Below are 18,638 nucleotides of genomic sequence, written 5' to 3' on the forward strand. Positions count from 1 at the left end.
GTGCATTACAAAGATAGGTAAATACCTTCAAAAAGCCTTCCCTATGCCATAATAATGCTAGAATATTTCAGCTGCAAAGTTCATATTGAACATTTTAAGAAGTTGAGAGCACACGGACTTAGAATGCAGTGATTTCTTGTCAGAAACTACATACTGTGCCATTAATACAGCAAGCAAAGTAAGGACTGGTTCTTTTATTGTTATTCTTACCTGGTTAGGTTGGCTAGGGAAACAGACTCTCCTGGTGTTGAAATCCTCAAATGTTGAAGGCCTTAAATTTGCACTGTTGTAAGTTTCACTGGTTACTACAGTTTCATGTTGAAAAAGGTGATCTTTCATTAGTGAACCTGATGTGTTTTCTTGAGCAGTCTAGAACACATAAGAACTCCCTTGAAATGATTCTTGCATTTATATAAAAACACCACCAAACCAAACAAGTTCATACATAAACGTGTTAATACTCTACATAATGTATTAGAGGTATCTAAAACCACAAGTATTCTTAAATGCACATTTTTTAAAGCATTTCAAAGTAGGCAAGTATTTTCTTTAGTTTGAGTCAGACAGTAAGTACGGAATTTTTCTGCAGACAGTAAACAACTTGGGCATAAGAGATACATGCCTTTGAAATACAGTTGCCAAATCAGACTTCTTTATGGAAGTAGAGATTAACCTGTCTCTGAGATAGATGTTTTCTCTAACTACCCACGAGGCTGCCAGTATTTACAAAAACACAATTGGAGAAAAAAAATTCTAGACTAATAGGACAAAAGCTAGTCAGATCTTTTAATAAATTAAAAGCAAAATCAGCTGGAAAGTAAGAGAAAGTAATTTTTAACCTATACTGGCCCAATTAAAAGATGTAATTGCAGCAAGTGTGTATTAAACATGTAATGACTGTCTTTTTGCAATTACAGTTGTATTGGGCAATTTGATAAAAAAGTGGGACCACGAAGCAATATATGATGAGATAGCTGCAGGACCTGTGCCATTCAGAAGAAGGAAGAAGTATGTTTGGGTAGAATACTGGTTTGTAAGATGATCCAATTTCTGAAATGAATTGAAAAACAAACAGTTCTCATTCTTTAAGCTTGACTGACTGGGATACTTAGGATACAGCAGAGCATTTTGATACAAATTCAATTGGGTCGCCAAAAATGTACTGTATGTTTGCATAGAGGGATGCTGTAAAGTTAACTGGCTGTCATCATGGATAGCACTGAGAAAATTCTGGCAGCATCCAGCTTCCAGAAATGAGGTTGTTTTACCTTTATTATGAGGATTTGTATGTATCAAGAAAACATTTAAAGGAAAAGAATAAAAATACTACAGAAAAATACTGAGGCAGAGGCAAACCTAAGTTTTGGCAAGTTAAGTATTAACTTGGAATCATTAGTTTTCACTTATCAAAATACTTAAGGAATTTATTCCAGGATTACATTAGTACCTCACATAAATAAAAGCCTAATGTATCAAGTTTTAAGACATCTAGATAATATGAAGTAGCTGGTCTGTAGCTGATGTTGTAGGGGAAAGAAAATCATCACATCACTAAGAATTTATATATTGTTTCACAAACATCATGTGGGAAAACATGAAATTTAGTGATTAATTCATGATCAGCATAATTAATACTAGAGAGCATACACCCCAAGAAAGACAAAAGCTCACTCAAGCAGGTTAAAGTTCCCCTGAAAAAATTTGAAGACAGGCAAAATGCCAAAAAGAAGTACTATTTGCAGATCCTTGAGCATGACACCACCACAAAGTAATTGATCTTGTTATTGTCAAAACTAAATTTTCTGGTCAAACATTGTTGGGAAAGAAATATAAAAGAAATACTGGAATGACTGATAACAATTAGACTTCATATATGTATACTTATTTTAAGAGCAAAACCCATCAAATATTAGTGCAATAGCAGACATCTTCATAGCAGGAGGTACTCCTGGCAGATACATTGCCCAATGACATAAAAGCTTCCAAAACAGTGGCTCAAACCACAGAAGAGCTGTATTCAAAATGAGGAAGAAATGCCTACAACCATTTTTGGTCTGAGCAATGTTTAAAATGACTACAAGCATTTAAGCTAACAGCTAGAAGCCATTTTACAGAAACCACAGTGATAAGCATCCCCTTTCCCCTTCCCCTGGCTATTATAAATCTGAGTGGTCTAGGGAGAAGGGAGCAAGCTGCAAAAACTTCTACTCCTTCCTTCCCAGGGTAAAAACACATACTACCCACAAGCTAGTCTTTATCCCTGGGTGAGATTTGCAGCTGCCTGCATTATTTCTGGTCCCTGCAGGTGATTCACGGCTTTCTTCTTTAAAAATAAACTATCTGCACTACAGAGCAAAAAAGGACACACACACATGCTCACACAGGCAGACACAAGTACTCCCCTTGGCAGTCAAAGAGGGCTCCCTCTAATGAAGGACACAGGCACAGATCATCTCTTACTGTGCTAACTAGCAGTGCCAGATGATGTACGAAACCCAAACCTTAATCTTAAAGCAAACCTTTGTGCCCTATACACAGCAATTATCAAAGAATGCTTTTAGAAAATTCCAACACAGATACCACAATTCAAACTAATTGACTTCAAGGACAAATTTCGGGGTGGCAGCAGACAGAGAAAAACATGTGACCTTTCGTAAGGCAAGAACTCGACAGACAGCATTTCTGAAAGCACAATGCTCAGCTTACCAGCCTATACACTACAGGTAAGTGGACACAGACTAACTTCTGGTATTAAAATGAAAAGCAATCATTTCAGTTCTTTAGCCCATAAATATTCATTATGCCGAATTACAGAAATACCAGATGAACATGCTTGAACTCTGCTTTTAAATTAAACTGTAGTTAGATACATTCAAACCACATTTATTAGTATCCAAAAACCTTTTCCTTGGACAACACTTCTTGCTCCAATGTGATATTTTATTACAAGGTCATAAACACCTGAAAACCCACATTTATAATGTTTCCATTATACTGACAATCTGAAGTAGGAAGCCCTAGAAACAAAAATGGTACTGTGTTGAAAATACATTTAAGTAAGAAGCAAACATAAAGTTTTCCACAAGAACATGTAGAGAACAAATATACAGAGTATCACACACTAGCACAGATGCACACATTCTCCTTTTCTACTGTCCAAAGCAATTACACCGCCCACATTCAATATTCTTTAACCACAGCCTGCAAAGTACAGTACTGGCATAGGTTATTCAGTATCATCTGTAAAGTAACCTACGCCAGTTTTTAATGCACAACGGAAATCTGGTTTGCTCCCAGCTGCTGGTATAATAATTACTGTCCTATGGTTGCTAAGAGATACTCTGAATTTTTTTCCAAGACTACTAAAACATTTCTGTGCGCACAAGCAAAAGGATGCTGGGTAAAGCAATAAAATGACTCCAGCTGTAGCTCTCCAGCAGAATTCAAAGCCAGATGACAGCTGTAGAGAAAATGAAAACCAGACTGAGCTTCTCTTGTTCTTCAAATTTTCTCTCCTTACTTCTCCCAGTTTGCCAGAGTTAAGTCTGGGAGAGAATTCAACATTGTTCTGCAAACATTGTTAAAAATGTTCTCCTCTAAGTAAGTTTAATGATTACACAGAAGGATGGATGAGAGACCACATTTCCGCTGCATCCCAGTTCTTGCATTTACTTCCCATGAGGCCCCAAAATCTGCTGTTTGATGCTAACAACACAAGAAACATTTAAATGCTTTTTCCTTAATTTTTCAATTCTGAATAAATGACACAGGTTTCAAAAACATCTGAATGACTTCCTTCTGCTTTGGCTATTTCTCAGACTGATGGAGCAATATTATTTTCAGGTGTGTGTTTCTGACATAGACTGAAATATTACCTAGATTACTCTGAGTATTTCATACAGCTTAAACTAAAAAATAAGACATTTGACATGCCTCTTTTTTCAAAGGCTTTTCCACCCAAAAATGTAGGGAACACTATATGTAAAGAGGCTGCTAGGAATACTGGTGAGGAAAAAAAATATAATTTATCCTCTTTTTTACATACAACTCCAACAAAAAGAGCTTAATAAACCAAAATTATTTAGCACAATGTATGAATATATTTATTTGAAACTATAACTATATTTATTTGATAATATGAATTAGTATTACTTTTAGTTCTAAGAACTGGACCTAAGCAATTTATTAACTGCACTAAATATTTCTAATCTTTAGTGCTTTACCATATAGTATTGTCCTATCCATAAAACAATAGAGTAGGTCAAGGGTAAATTATTTCACATTTTCTTACAAGTCACAATGTTATTTTAGTAAAATGAAACTTCTGCAAACTTTCTATTAGAGGCAAAATAAATTGCGTAGTCATTAAAGGCCCTTATGAAGAGGTCACTAAATAGTGTATTTACAGAATGGCACACGAAGAATTAATGTCTTCCCTGCCTGCACCAAGACACCTGAAGATGCATGGAAGCTGCAGGCCTTTTCCCGTTCCTATTAACAAAAAGTCCAACTTCTAAACAACAACAGTACTAACTTCTGAAAGAACAAGACAAACTTTTTATTTTCTGCTTACAATTTATCAGTCTACAGTTTTCTTCTGCCAGCAGTAAGAAACTCAAAAGCATAAGTGATCCAAATCTAATTACCTCAAAACAGTTAAAAAGTGATGGTAGCCTATAAATAACACCAGTATGGCTGAATCAACAAAAACTGAAAGAAATTAAAGCTCAGCTACTCTGATTTTCAGTTCACAAAAGCAAGACTTACGCATTACAGGCTCCAAAACCTTCACAAAAATAATTTTAAATGTATGAGCTTTAGATTTCATTTAGATTTAGTTTTAAGGAAAAAAAAAATATTTTTTTTTCAGTTAAGCTAGGTAAGTTTTAGAGCAAGAAGTTTATATTTGGAAGAGGAAAAGAATCTGAGCAAATCTTTTAACAAACAAGGAAACTGCCTTACACAAGCTGATTATTTACTCCATTCAAAATGCAAGGTTTTATACCAATAAATATCTAAACTTCCTAACAAAACAAATTCCCAATGTGTATTTCCATGTAAGTACATATACTTTTCCAGGTTCCATTTACCAGTATTATAGGAAGTCAGATAGCTCTGCCTTAACTCATTTGTGTATTTCTGTTTGAAATTAATCTGGTAAGACTAGGGCTTATTTGATGATATGAACAATTTGCATCTAACAAGTTAATTAAACAACTAAAAATAATTGCAATAATTTAAGCAACCATGAAAACCCTTAAGGGATCATATTATTTTAATGCTAGGATTTAAGCAGCTAAAGAAACTATAATAAAACTATGTCTTCTTAAAACGATAAATTTGATCTTCAGCAAAAAGAATAGTTTCTCTGGGAGATTTTATTTACAAAATATAAATTGAAAACAAAAAAATTTAGTGAACCAAGGTATAACGTAGCAAACCAATTGCTAGCCTAGAAGGCAAAAGACAAGAGTTCAGTTTTTGGAATTACATTTAAGATATGCACATACAATTTTTGGATAATCACTTTTTCTGCTAACTGCTTCTATAAAATGTGATGATACTTATTACAAGGAAGCAATGAGATTTCACACTGAGATGATAATTTTTGATCTTCTTTGGATCATTTTTTTTGCTCTCTATAGCACAAAATTTAACCAGCCAGTAAAAAAAGTTATGAAGCATGTTTATCTTTCTTCATCATCTAGTCATCTTCATTAAAAAACCAAACAACAAAAACAAGCCATTGTTAATTAAATTTATGTACAAACTAAATACTATATTTATACTTCAAATGTATACTAAATATAGGATCTCTGCTGTGTAAGATGACTAGAACAGTATAGGAAAAACTACTCTTTAATATTTTATCCAGACTCCAAAATGCCCTTGCATAGATATACTCCAAAACACACTCAAAACAACTGCTAGAGACTTTGGAAAACAGCTTATAAAATAAACAAGGAAACAAAAAATCACTAAGCCTTTTAAACTACACAGAGGTGGCAAGAAGTAGGGGACAAGTCAACATGACTCTTCAAATACTCAACACATTATCTTTAAAGAATGATGGCCTTATGCATCAAGTTCAAAAGACCCTGGGGTATCCAGTTTCACTTATCATAGTATCAATCTTGGAAGTGGAAGGAATTAATAATTTAAGAGAATGTGGACTATTTGGCATTTCAAAGGTATTTTTGGAGGCTAGACCTGATGCCTATAACTAAAATGGTGTAGCTTTTCTACACTCATGTTCATAACCCTGCAATTACAGCTTCACTATTGATACATAAACCTGATTTAGATGAAGCATAGCTAAACCAGGGTGGATTCAGTTTTCTCTGCATTTCTGGGTGTTTTTCTCCCTTCTGGTATTGTTACTGATGGGCAATGCTAGCATCATTTATTTTACTTTGTTGTGCAGAGATATGGTGAGAGATATTGGCTAGCTTTTTTGCTTTTACAAAACAGGGTATCTACCCACAGTTAAATAATGTCTATTGTGATGAAGTCATTAAGTATGTTTTCCTGTCTAGAATGTAAAAGATAGTTCTGCCAGCAGTTTGTACCACACAAGATTATTTGTACCTGTAATATATAAATATATATATATATATATATATATATAGTGTGTGTGTTTTTATATATAAAATCTGGTTTATAGACATTTTAAAAAATACATACATTTATTTTTTAAAATAGAACATAACGTAAACCTGTATTTACAAATATAAATAGGTGGTATATTGATATTCAAATATATAGAGTAGATGTAGTAAACACACTTTTTTTCACTTTCTCAATAACAAATTTGTAACTATAATGAATCTCAGGTATTTTCCTCAATTTTGGCATCCCTATATAGAAACATAATAACTAGGCAGCAAAATCAAGAGGTAATTGGTTCTAATCTCATTAGTCCTGTAGAAACTGTTCAATTATTAATCCTTGCAACAAAGCATGTTTAAGCAAGTCCTTTAAAAGCTGATTAAGGACTGCATTAACTTTGGCACACATTTCCTTCACCCTGACAAAATCTCATTTCTTTTTAAAATCTGAAATATCTAATATTTTAGCAATTTTACTTTCAAGTGCCTTAAAAAAAAGCACTGCACATAAAGAACAACAGGTGGTAACATAGCCAGCACTTAAACAAAGAAATACTTTTCTTCTACCATAAAATGAAAAGATATCAGACTTCTGTATTGCCACTGCATTGCAGTATCCTTTTTAAATATTTGACTCTCAGCTGAATGTCTCTTTGAATGTCTTCAAAGTCAGCTGCTACTTTTCTTGAATTTGTGTTCTAGAGGTTCTACTTACACTGATACAGGATGTATTACTGCATAAGTGACAACACTTTTTCCCAGAAGAAATCAGTTAGCAACACTATCAGTTTTCTGAATAGTCACTAAGACCTCTGAGCCAACTTCTTTCTTTAGCATCTTCATAATAATTTAAATTTCTGCACTCTGAAAGCTGAATATATGTGTGAATGAAGACACAGCTTTCCCTAAAATTATAAATAAGAAGGAAAAAATTACAAGCATACATAGACACAAGTAGAATTTATTCAGATATATTATAGTTATTTATCTTGTGTGTGTATGTATTTGTCTCCATAATATTTTTTTATACTGGCTTTTTAATTACATAGATTTTTGGATATTACCAAGCAGTGCTATGCATCAGTTTTACAGTATTTATGGTATATGATATGGTATACATGTAAAACACTGGAACTCTGAAGCATGGTTGGACAAATTTTTATCTCTTAAGCCATTATGACCTACAGAAATAGAACAGTGCCAAAAAAGATCAATAAAAACTTAAATCTCAGCAAGTGACTACCTTATCTTTAGTGTGTTATTAAAAATTGTCTAAACTCCTGTCTTCAGATTCTTAACCATTGTCTCAGCATCTTCTCAACTCAAACCATTTGATGTTAGAAGTGTTTTATCACCGCAAAGTGAAATTTAAGAAAACAAACAGGATGTACAAGTAAAAAGATTTTTCATCCCTCTATTTTCTGTTTCCCAGAAGAATATTTCATATTTCAGTAAGATCAAAGAGGACATAAAACTTGAACAGACATTTTGAACTCAAAAATTTTAAATCAGGACACTTAATGATCCTATGGATTAAATAATACCTACTTTGTTTAGGAGTATTCTAGATAATTTTTCTGAAACTTATTTAATTCAACTGAATTTTACTATTGCTCTTATTTTGCTTATTCTCACTAATGAGAGCAAAACCTGTTCAGTACATTTATAAAAGAAAAAATTCCCAATTAATTAAAAAATTTACTTACTTGAAAGCAGTCTTCTGCCACTTCAACATCATTTTGGGAGGGTGGATAACCTTCATAAAAAGAAAAAAGGTAGACAAGGTTATTTTCTTCATATTTACCGCTTACTGCTTCCAGTAACCCACACCATTTCTCAATATCCAGTGATGATGATATAAATATTCTTGTTTACCTTTTTAACCCATAGATCACTGCATTTCAAGTTGATTTAGTAAGCATAATTCATTTCTACACTCTGCATTTTCTGTACTGAGTATTCCTAGCCACACTCTTCTCTGTTGCTCCCACCTTCCTTATAAAAGCATTTTCAAAGTGTCATCAGCATTCAGAAGCAAGGGAGTACATTCCTTTTAATGTAGCATTTTGAAAACTAAAGGCAGACACATTTAGTTGGCATGAATGCACTGTGTTGTATTTTGCTGTAAATCAGCAGAAATTGAAATTGTGAGACCCTAAAAGAAAAAAATTACTCTCATGTTCTCTAATTATTTGTCTTGAAAGGATATTGATTATACCAATAAAATTCCAAAGCAGTCATTAGAGTACGTCAAAAAGCATTTTCCTTGAGAAACACGCTCCTCCCTTCATTAGTAGAATAACACACACAAAATCCCTGAAGTTACTTTTTACAAATTGGAAAGAGATGTTCTTTTAATTCAATAGACACCTGTTCTCTTCCCTCCCTGTCTCAATCCAGCAAAACATATATATATATGTGTGTATATGTATGTGTGGGTGTATATACATACATATACGTGTACATATATATGAGTGTGCATATATATATACACACATTAATATATTTTCAGCTCAGAATCTAGGCTTGATGATATCCTTCAGTTTGCCCACTGGTTTCCACTAATTGAGTCAAGCTCTGGAACCAGTTGGCCATATTGCTATCTGAGTAAATTCTTCTGTTCCTAAAAAAACCCCGCCCTCAGAACTACGCTGTCACCTGTTAATGAAAAATAAAACTATTAACTGAAAGTATGTGCAGATAATGAGAGAACTCAACAGGTCACAAATCATTCAACTTCCCAGCTTATCCTACAAGAACACAGGAGTTGCAAAATGCTTCTAAGATCCAAGTGAGAGAATATAACACTCCAGCTTCCTCCATTTCTTCATGTCTAAAAGAAAGAGGGAGTGCTTTATTATGTAGCGAGGGATGTTTCAGGAAATTACATTATTACTGTTTGTGAAACAATTTAAGACACTTGGATGAATGGCACTTTAGAAATGCCAGAAGTACTATTTCAAAAACTATTAAAATTCCAATATATTATGGTTTAATCCGCATCCTTAAATACTGTCAATGTAAATGTTACACAAAGTGCTTTGACATATTTTTTATCAGTATTCCTCCATCCCACCAAGTTTTTCACCTGAAATATGTACCTTGAGAAATATCCTCCACTGCTCTCCGAATACCTCTATCAAATGCTCTTGCATCAGCAGGACTCTGAAATGTGAGGCCAAACTTTTTGTCATCAATCTTCCAGTGGTAAAAAGTAGGAGTAACTTTGTTGTAAACGAGGTCTTTCTTTAATGTGCATTCCAAGACCACCTTTCAGAAAGAAAACAGAAGGAAAATATATCAATGACCAATATATAAAATTTGAGAACAGAAGGTAGTCTTTGTGAACTACCTAAAAACATACATCATAGAGGTCTCTTTTAAAATTTCTTCCTGCTACAAGGATGTAAATTTAACTTCATTTCCATTACAGCCAAATTATTCACTATCAATTGCTGATAAGTAGTATGGGTTGAAGACACTGAGTCAATCTTTCTATTCAGAAATGTCATATCCACAGAAGTATCTCATACCTGCAAAAACCAGTACAGACTTGGTAGATGTTCAGCAAATGAAACAGGTCACATGTCCCCAAAAAGCATTTTGTGTGCTGATATCAAATTTTACTGTAGCACTAGGATCTACAAAATATTTTAGCGCTAGACTAACTCCATGCTGCTTTCAGGCAGATTTTCAGATTTCTCCCAGAAAGTCTACTAGACAAGTAAAATACAAGAGAATTGTTTAAAAAATGAAATTAATAAAACCTAAAATCTTTATGAATGTACTACTGCCTGCAACTAAACAAAATACATTTCTGGCTCACGTTCAACTATAAAAAAAAACAGTAACTGTGTACAATTATCAGAATTATTTGGCTACAAAATCATTACAGGTATACAAGCACATTCAGTTATAAAGAAAAGTCACAGTCTCCACATAGAATCATCAAAGCCCATCCCATTGCCATGGGCAGGGACACCTTCCACTAGACCAGGTTGCTCACAGCTCCATCCAAAATGGCCTTGAACACTTCCAGGAATGGAGCATTCACCACTTTTGTGGGCCACCTGTTCCAGTGCCTTACAACCCTCAAAATAACGATTTTTTTCTTAGTATCTAATCTAAATCCACCCTCCTTAAATTTGAAGCTATTCTGCCTTGTCCAGTCAATATATCTCTGCTAAATAATCCCTCACCAGATTTTTCTGCAGGCTCCCTTCAGGTACTGGAAAGCCTTATTATTTCCCCTTTGAATAGTCTGGTTTTAAAAATGTATTTGCACATCTACTTTACTGGCAAAAATTATTTTAAGCAACATTGTTACAGAGTGTTTATTGATGAAAAAAAGTTGAACGTGAACAAGAAAGTATGGAGAGAGATGCACTGATCTGCTCCCATAGCAGTATAATAAAGCCCCCAGCAAGACAACATGTCTCTGTGTATTGGTATTTGATGATGAAGGAATCTCACTATCATTTCAATAATATGCTATCATTTCATTGATGCACTTTTAGAATTTTAATTTTTTGTTTTGTTACATATGTGGCTTTTTAAAAGAGAAAATACAAAATTCCTCACAGGATACGGTAAAGTTAGTTTAAGTATACACAACTGAGAAAACCCCTCAAAAAAAAATATATATCCATATGTGTACTTAGGTTATTGTTACATATTCTTTGTGTTCCTTTTCTCCATTGTCTATTATATAGGCAAATAGATTTTTTTTCTCTTGCTCTTCATTATTTATTCCCCCTACAACCCACCAGTAATCATCTCCTCTCAACTGTTACTGCCTTTTACCTCTGCCTCTAGAAGGATAATATTCTTTCTGCACATATAAACTCCTTCAGCATTGAAATAATTTTTTGTTTCTCCACTCGGATCTCCCTTAATAGCCAACAATATGTAGGTAAAATTGCCTACAAGAAAACACAACAAGGAATCTGTTTCTGTAGGTCTGTAGGAAAAGCTGTTGCAGGCAGAAAAAAAAGGATTATTCTGCAGTTCTAAGGTGCATCAAATAATTGTTCCTTGTTCCTCTGGATGATTTTAAACTTTCTTCCTCTTTCAAAGAGCAGTTAAAAATGAAGGCTTCTCACACCACTGCCTTTTCTAGGTCTGAAAGCTCTTTAGAGGGATCTCTAATACATTAACACCAACTATTTTCATAGTATAGGTTGTGTGCAGTGTCATCCAAAACATCAACAAAAAGAACTGCAAAAGCTTGATTTTATAGCATCACAATGAATTTCTGGTGCTGAAGGGATTAATCCAGATTACTTCATACTGCAAATTCATACCCAATAACAATTTTACCACTAGAGATTAAAACTGGATTAAAACTTCACTGAGTAGAAGCTATGGTTTTCAGACACACAAAGCGAACTAGAAAATCCCCAAACCAACTCCCTCCAGCCCAAGAAGCATTTACCCCCACTTCCAACCCTTACATTTCTTACAACAAGCTATGATTAACAAAATAAGTAAACATCCCATCCAACACTAATTGTTTTCAACTTAATTCAAGGAAACAACATTTGAGGGTGTGACACTGATTTTTTGCCATCTAAACCTGTATGAAAACAGACCACAACACAGAAGATATAAGTGAAAGGGCACTGAAAAGGGAAAAATATGTTGCATCAAAACTGTGTATGTTATCAGATATAAGAATCTGTACAAGCAAGACTTGCTATAAAGACTTGTCTGCCCTACCTGAGAGAAAACTGAAAAGCTGTAGGTCTCAATTAGCAGTGGAACAGAAATTTATAAACATCCAGCCCTTCAATAGTATTTGTTATATCCAGAAATACAAAAAATCCAAATCAAATAAAAAAACATACCAACCATCCCCAGAAGAATTTTTCTCTCTTTTCTCTCGCTGAAACACTTCTATGCTTTGCAGCAATAGTGAATTTTTAAATTGTAAAACCTAATTGTGCCAAAGGCTTCCTGATGCTCAAGCATGCGAACTATCATGGGGGCTGGGGAGGAAGTATCCTCATACATGTATTCTCCAAGGCCTGGAAATGGAAACCAAGCTTTTTCAATGCAGATATATTTCGAAATTCCATTTATTTTTTAGTGCACTTCACTATGGTTCAGAACTCTCCACATCATAGGTGAAGATCATATACTCTCCCACATGGTTACCCACACACAAACCTTTTCAGGTAGACCTTCCCCAAGATCTCCAGTGATATGCACAGAAAAGACTTGAAAAATTGTAAATAAAGTGCCTACAGCTTAACTAAGTTTCATTTCAAAAAACACCCCATAGGTTACTGTTGTGAAGGTTTTCTTCATTTGGAGACTTTTATATAAGACTTCCGTGCAAGTATGAAACATCTACCTTGGTACATAATGGAAAATGTTGCAGAATCATCAGGCTCAAGACAGAAGAAAACCAGATGCACATGACCAAAATTTAAATTCTCATAGCATAAGTAGGGCTTTATGTCTCCTATTATTTAATGAAAAAAATCCTTTTAATATCTAGATGTCATTGAGTGTAACACTAATGAATTCATTGCTACTCAAAAATACTTGTTTGCTTAATGTTTCTTTTCTCACCTTTAAAAACTAAATGCTTTAAAGACAATAAAATCTATCTGGCTTATGTAGACAAGCTCAATCTCCAGAGTAAAAAATTTTCTACTTCAGCACTTAAAACACTAATATTTTTATGCAGAAATAAAATGAGCATTTAAGACATTACATCATTATTTAGAGCTTATTTCAGAAAAAAAAGAAAGAAAAAAAAACTTTTGCATTTGATACAAAATTCTATCTTAACAGACCCAATAACTGAACATTTTGAGATACTGGATACTATTTTACTGGTTTCCAGCTGGACTTTCAAAATGTACAAGAGCACATGTAAGATAAGATAGCTTCACTGTTTCTCATTCCCAACCTAAATCTACAAATATATAAATAAGCACATAGTTTTAGAATGCCTTTTCTGCATTACTCTTGGGAACAGGCAGCACAGCCTGAGTAAATTCATGCTACAGCGTATATGAACCCAGTGCCACAGTAACTATATGACAGAATTATTTTATGCACACTTGATTCAGGTGAAATAAGAAGATGATGTAAGGGCTGTACTATAGGCCATCAGAATCAATCCTCAAACTTTAAAGACAATTAAAAAAATAAATATTTAAGTTTGTAAACAGCAGATTTTTAGAACAGAATGGTGTTTATATTCAGTTTTAGCTTTGTGTCTCTCCCGTTACACAATTCATTTTTATTCAAAGGAAAGATTTTAACCATTGTCACTCCTGATTCCTAAAAGATACCAGTAATATTTTTTTTTTCTCCTTTTATAAAAACTTGCATGGCAAAAGTCAGGAGAAGAAAATAAACCAGAGTAGTCTATTAGACTTTTTATTCAAGAAGGTAAAATTCACCAAAGCCTAAAACCAGTAAGTTTGAGCCTAATATGTGTTTAGCACTAGTTCTATTAAGATAGAAGACAGCTGCTGTGAACACAGAAACAGCAGACCTGACCAGGTTACACGGGAGTGCAATTGTTCCAAGCAGACCGGCTGGAGCCTGATCTAGGAAGGTGATTATAATAAAGGGGGAAATGTGTAATTATGTGAAAAGTCTTCATGAAATACCCTTACATTCCATAACAAATCTAAATAACCTGAGCAAATTAGCGGGGAGCATTCTCTCTCAAATTAATTCAATGGTGCCACCACTTTGATTTTCTTCTCAGATAATTAGGATGCTTTTTGTGAATGCCAAAGGATGTTTTGAATAGCTCTGTACCACACAAACATTTTGGAAATTCTACATGTAGTCTGAAGCTGGTTCACAGAAGGGCTGACACCAACCTGCTTCTCAGGTGTAAAAACAACACAAGCCCTCTCCAACAAGGATCTTCAGTATTTTGATTTTCTTTCCGGAGTATTTATTTATACAGCTGACTTACAGATTGAAATCTGTACTTGTATTTAAATGCCTCCATAGCCTATAAAATACATGGAAAGATCTGGAACACTGGAATGGAACTGCATGTAGTGTCAGAAGTAGCAACTAAAGCTGATTAATTCCTCTTCAGTATAACCATTTAAGAGGCACCTGGAAGATACCTCCATCAAATACCTCACCTATGGATTTCCAGCTGCTTTGGAGAGAATTCCACCCTTCTACTAACACATTGGTTAACCAGTTATATTGGCATTATGATTCCCATTTATCTTAGGAAAAGCTATAGATCTGAACTCCATTTACTTTCTGAACTTTTTCAAAACCTATGCTTCCCCACATCACAGAAAAGTGTTCCAAGGATTTGGGTTTCCAGGATTATGGAATTTCGGCACATTTTCTGGAAGCTAAGCCAGTTCACAAAAGAAGAGACTTACTGGCCAGAGAAAATCAAGATATAATCTTGATTAGGAAGGTATTTTAGCAATGTGTAATGTGACTTTAGAGAATGTGGGGAAATTAATTTGTAAAGATGACTTTCTCTCTCAATCCATAGAAGTATTTTCAGGAAGAGCTGTGTGTACCTTGCAAAAATGTTAGTAAACTGGAAACTATGGTCCAAGTGACTTGTAGATATTACAGTAGATTATTAATTAAATATTTCTGAAGATACACGTACTCAAAGTCTGAATAACTGAAATGTTGGAAACTGTTTGGGAAGTTTTTTAAAAAAATACTGTTACACTCTCTTTTCAAATACAATGGAAGAGCAGCCAACTAAACAGCATACTACTAACTTCAAAGATTATTCAGGCATTGAGATTTACCAAGGGCACTCTAAAACGAGACTAGAGGAAAGTTGGTGCACAGAAACAGTAGATTCAGCATAACACTTCTGAAAAATCTGAAGATGATCAAAATATTTGGTATCCACTCAATAGCAAATACATTGGCTTCCACTTTTACTTTACTTTTAAATCAAAAATAAAATATATAATTATTATGAAATTCTAATTATTATGAAATATAATAGTCACCTGTCACTTCTATTTGGACTAAAACCCCAAATGTTTGGCTTCATAAAAAAAAGGGTAAAAATATGTGCTTGAACTGTGAATCTACAAGAATAGCCCAAGAATGAATGTAAAACCATTAATCATACTGAAAGCATAATGATCAGAACAGTTTTAGAATCAGTGACGTGTCCAACAGATTTCTCTTTCAGTGTCTGCTGTCTTCTGCCCTTCTAAGTAAGTGTCATGACCTAATTTTGTCATTGCATATCACTGCAGGATTTTGTTGCTTCTGTGCCAAGTGGGGTCCTGCTGCATACCATACAACTTGGTTGTTAATTCATTACACATTAGCTGTTGCTTATAATTGCATTATCTGAAGTCTGTAGAAATACATGAATATGCAGTGACCTTTCATTCAGTTATCAAAGAATTACTGGTTCTCCAGTGTTCTTCTCCACACCCTAAATCTATATTTGTTAGTTCCCTGAGCTTTATTTAATATACACAGGAGAGATGTTTGTCCTAGCTGCACTTCCTCCACCTTTTATCCTGTGTTTTTGAGGGGCTGACTTCTAACAGCAACTTTCCATAACTACAGCAAGATCAGACAATCATTACAATTACTGACAGACTAGTTAGGTCACCTTTTGGGGGCAAGCACAAGGAAGACAGATGGACACAGGATGGGACACACACAAAAAAAACCTAAAATAAAACAAACTGTTCAAGACAATAAAGGTTTGGAAAACATATTCATGCTGACATGAGCTTGATTTTAGACAGGAAGAGGAGGAGAAACATATAAAACCTTCTACCAGAAGTGGAAACAAAACAAGTCTTGCCTAGGGGAAACGGGAGAAAGGACACTGTAAACAGATCAGGACACTGATGGCCAGACATCTTTATATGCATGCAGACACACTATTAAACCAGTCTCTAGTTTGGAGCATTTTATTATTTTTAAGGCAAGCTGTGAATATTCCAAGTATTAAGAGTTAAGAAAAAAATATCAAGTATCTCTAAATGCAATTAAGCTTCTCAAAAAGAGCCTCAACAAGGCTAAAAAGAGTTCTAGAGGGAACTACTGCAAAGTGAGGAAGGAACTGCAGGTGCACGTAGCTGTGCGGGAACACAGGGTTCTCTGCTAATAGCGCTACGTCCCTCAGAAACAACTGAGTCAGCAGAATTTCTATTTATATGCTCTCTTCCTACAGTAGTCACAGTCAAGGCAGAGAACTCAGCAGTCCTGCCTCAGGGGACAAACTGTTGTGCTTGAGGAAGGGTCAGCAGTACAGTATAAGAAGTAATTCTATCTTTTAAGCTTACAGAGGAGTCAAAGTTTATTTGCAGAAAAGAATATATTCTTAAAAAAAGTAATTGAGATGGAGCTTTTGTACCTCCTCCACTTCTCTTTCCACAGTGAGACACACCCACCCAGAAATCTGTTTGCCGCACAAGTAACCAAGCAATCCTTAGTAAGCCCATTCTGTCTTCCTTAGGCCTGCATGTAGAAATGGCTGAGATCCTGCACCAGTTTTCCTTTTGTGAGGCTGATTTTCATGATGCTTCTTAAGAGATGTTTATTACCAGTATTTTATGTAAGATAGCTGATGAATGAATACTGGTTATGTGTTCATCAAGCCAGGTCAATTCTTGGACCTGTCAGCTTCAATCCGTCTTTCAATACGAAGCAGCTCTCATATAAAATGGCTTCTTTTTGTCATAGCTATATTACACAGCTAACCAAACCACTACTGAGGAATTCCACCTGATTTCATTTTCTTAATAAAGTTCTCATTTCCAACACTACTCCTAAATGCAGTATCAATGGCATAAAAACTCTAATCTTTCATTGGAAGAAAAATTAATAGCAAAATTTTTCCCAAAATGGATAGAGTTTCTAAAAAAATCAATGCGCTCAATTCTAAAAAAGCAGGGTATTACATTTCAAGCAAATAACTGGTTCTTCTGGTACACAATCATTGATACAGAAAAGTTCAGCTACAGCATTAGACAGGGACTTTAAATTTACTTTGTCTATATAAGCATGTCACATATAATTTTAATATGATCATTAAATAGATACAAATTGTTACCGTTTTATCCCTGAGTCGTTCTCCATGGATAAGAAAATCAGCACAGCTATTCTCTTCCTGGGGAATGACTTTGAAGACTGTGACACAGCTTAGTCCACCCCCTCCAAGTGGTAACCATCCACCACTTGAGTCATCCCGGGTCATCACCACAGCTCGCACTCGTGCATAACTATTACTGAAAGAGAAGCAAAAGAAGAAATTAGTTTTCCATAAACAACTTTTTGTTTTTAGTAAAAAACAAAACAAAACCAACAAACCCACAACCAAGATCACAATAATTAACAGTCTTTCCACAAATATCACCTAGAAGAAAAGAATTTAAGACCACCCTCTAAAAAACGTTCTTCTGTATTTTTATGCCTTCATTAGGGCTTCTCAGCGCTCGTGATTTTTTGGAAAGAGGCTTAATCAGAGAATACAGTTGCCAAATCAAAATTCATATTCTTCTAAAATCTTTACACTCCATGATCTAGCTAGAGGGCTGGAAAGAGAGTAAGAATCAACTCCTGATTTATTTTAGACTAATCATGAAGCTAGTCAGCCACCATGAAATTGCACAGAAAAGAGAACATGAAAACAGAAAGAGGTCAGGCCTTCTGTCACTGAAATATAAACAAGAACAGGCTTCTAGCCAGAAACCCTGCTTCCCTTCATCCATCCCTCCTCCCCATGCACATAACCCATCCTTCGCAAGGGTAGGTCAGGACACACACTGTGGGGCTTGAAAACAGAACCAGTTACAACTACTTACAATCTATAATTGCAGTGTCTACTTGCCTCTTCTCTCCTGTATTTGCATTGTATGTAGAATTACTTGCATTTTACAATCTAACATCTTTCTCCAAAATTTAGTACTTTTATAAAATAAACAAATTATTATCATGCCATTACTTAAAAGCCAAATTCCAGAGTATTGGAAAAAGAGGTCTTCATCATTTCCCTCTCTCTCTGCTTAGTTTTTTCTTTTAAATTAA

At 34.6% G+C, this 18,638-nt stretch overlaps 1 protein-coding gene across 1 annotated transcript in view; it reads right to left on the minus strand.

Moving 5' to 3' along the window:
* Positions 1 to 18,638, minus strand: part of SPRED1 (sprouty related EVH1 domain containing 1) — a 60,725-nt gene that overhangs the window by 9,539 nt on the left and 32,548 nt on the right. The window contains exons 2-5 of the mRNA XM_058849450.1: positions 17,665 to 17,839; positions 9,710 to 9,878; positions 8,315 to 8,364; positions 211 to 369 (exon numbers count right to left, since the gene is read on the minus strand). Coding sequence (XP_058705433.1) covers positions 211 to 369; positions 8,315 to 8,364; positions 9,710 to 9,878; positions 17,665 to 17,839 — 553 coding nt within the window. The remainder of the gene's footprint in view (positions 1 to 210; positions 370 to 8,314; positions 8,365 to 9,709; positions 9,879 to 17,664; positions 17,840 to 18,638) is intronic.

This window comes from Poecile atricapillus, chromosome 1 (genome assembly GCF_030490865.1).
Source record: "Poecile atricapillus isolate bPoeAtr1 chromosome 1, bPoeAtr1.hap1, whole genome shotgun sequence".
NCBI classification, from domain to species: domain Eukaryota; kingdom Metazoa; phylum Chordata; class Aves; order Passeriformes; family Paridae; genus Poecile; species Poecile atricapillus.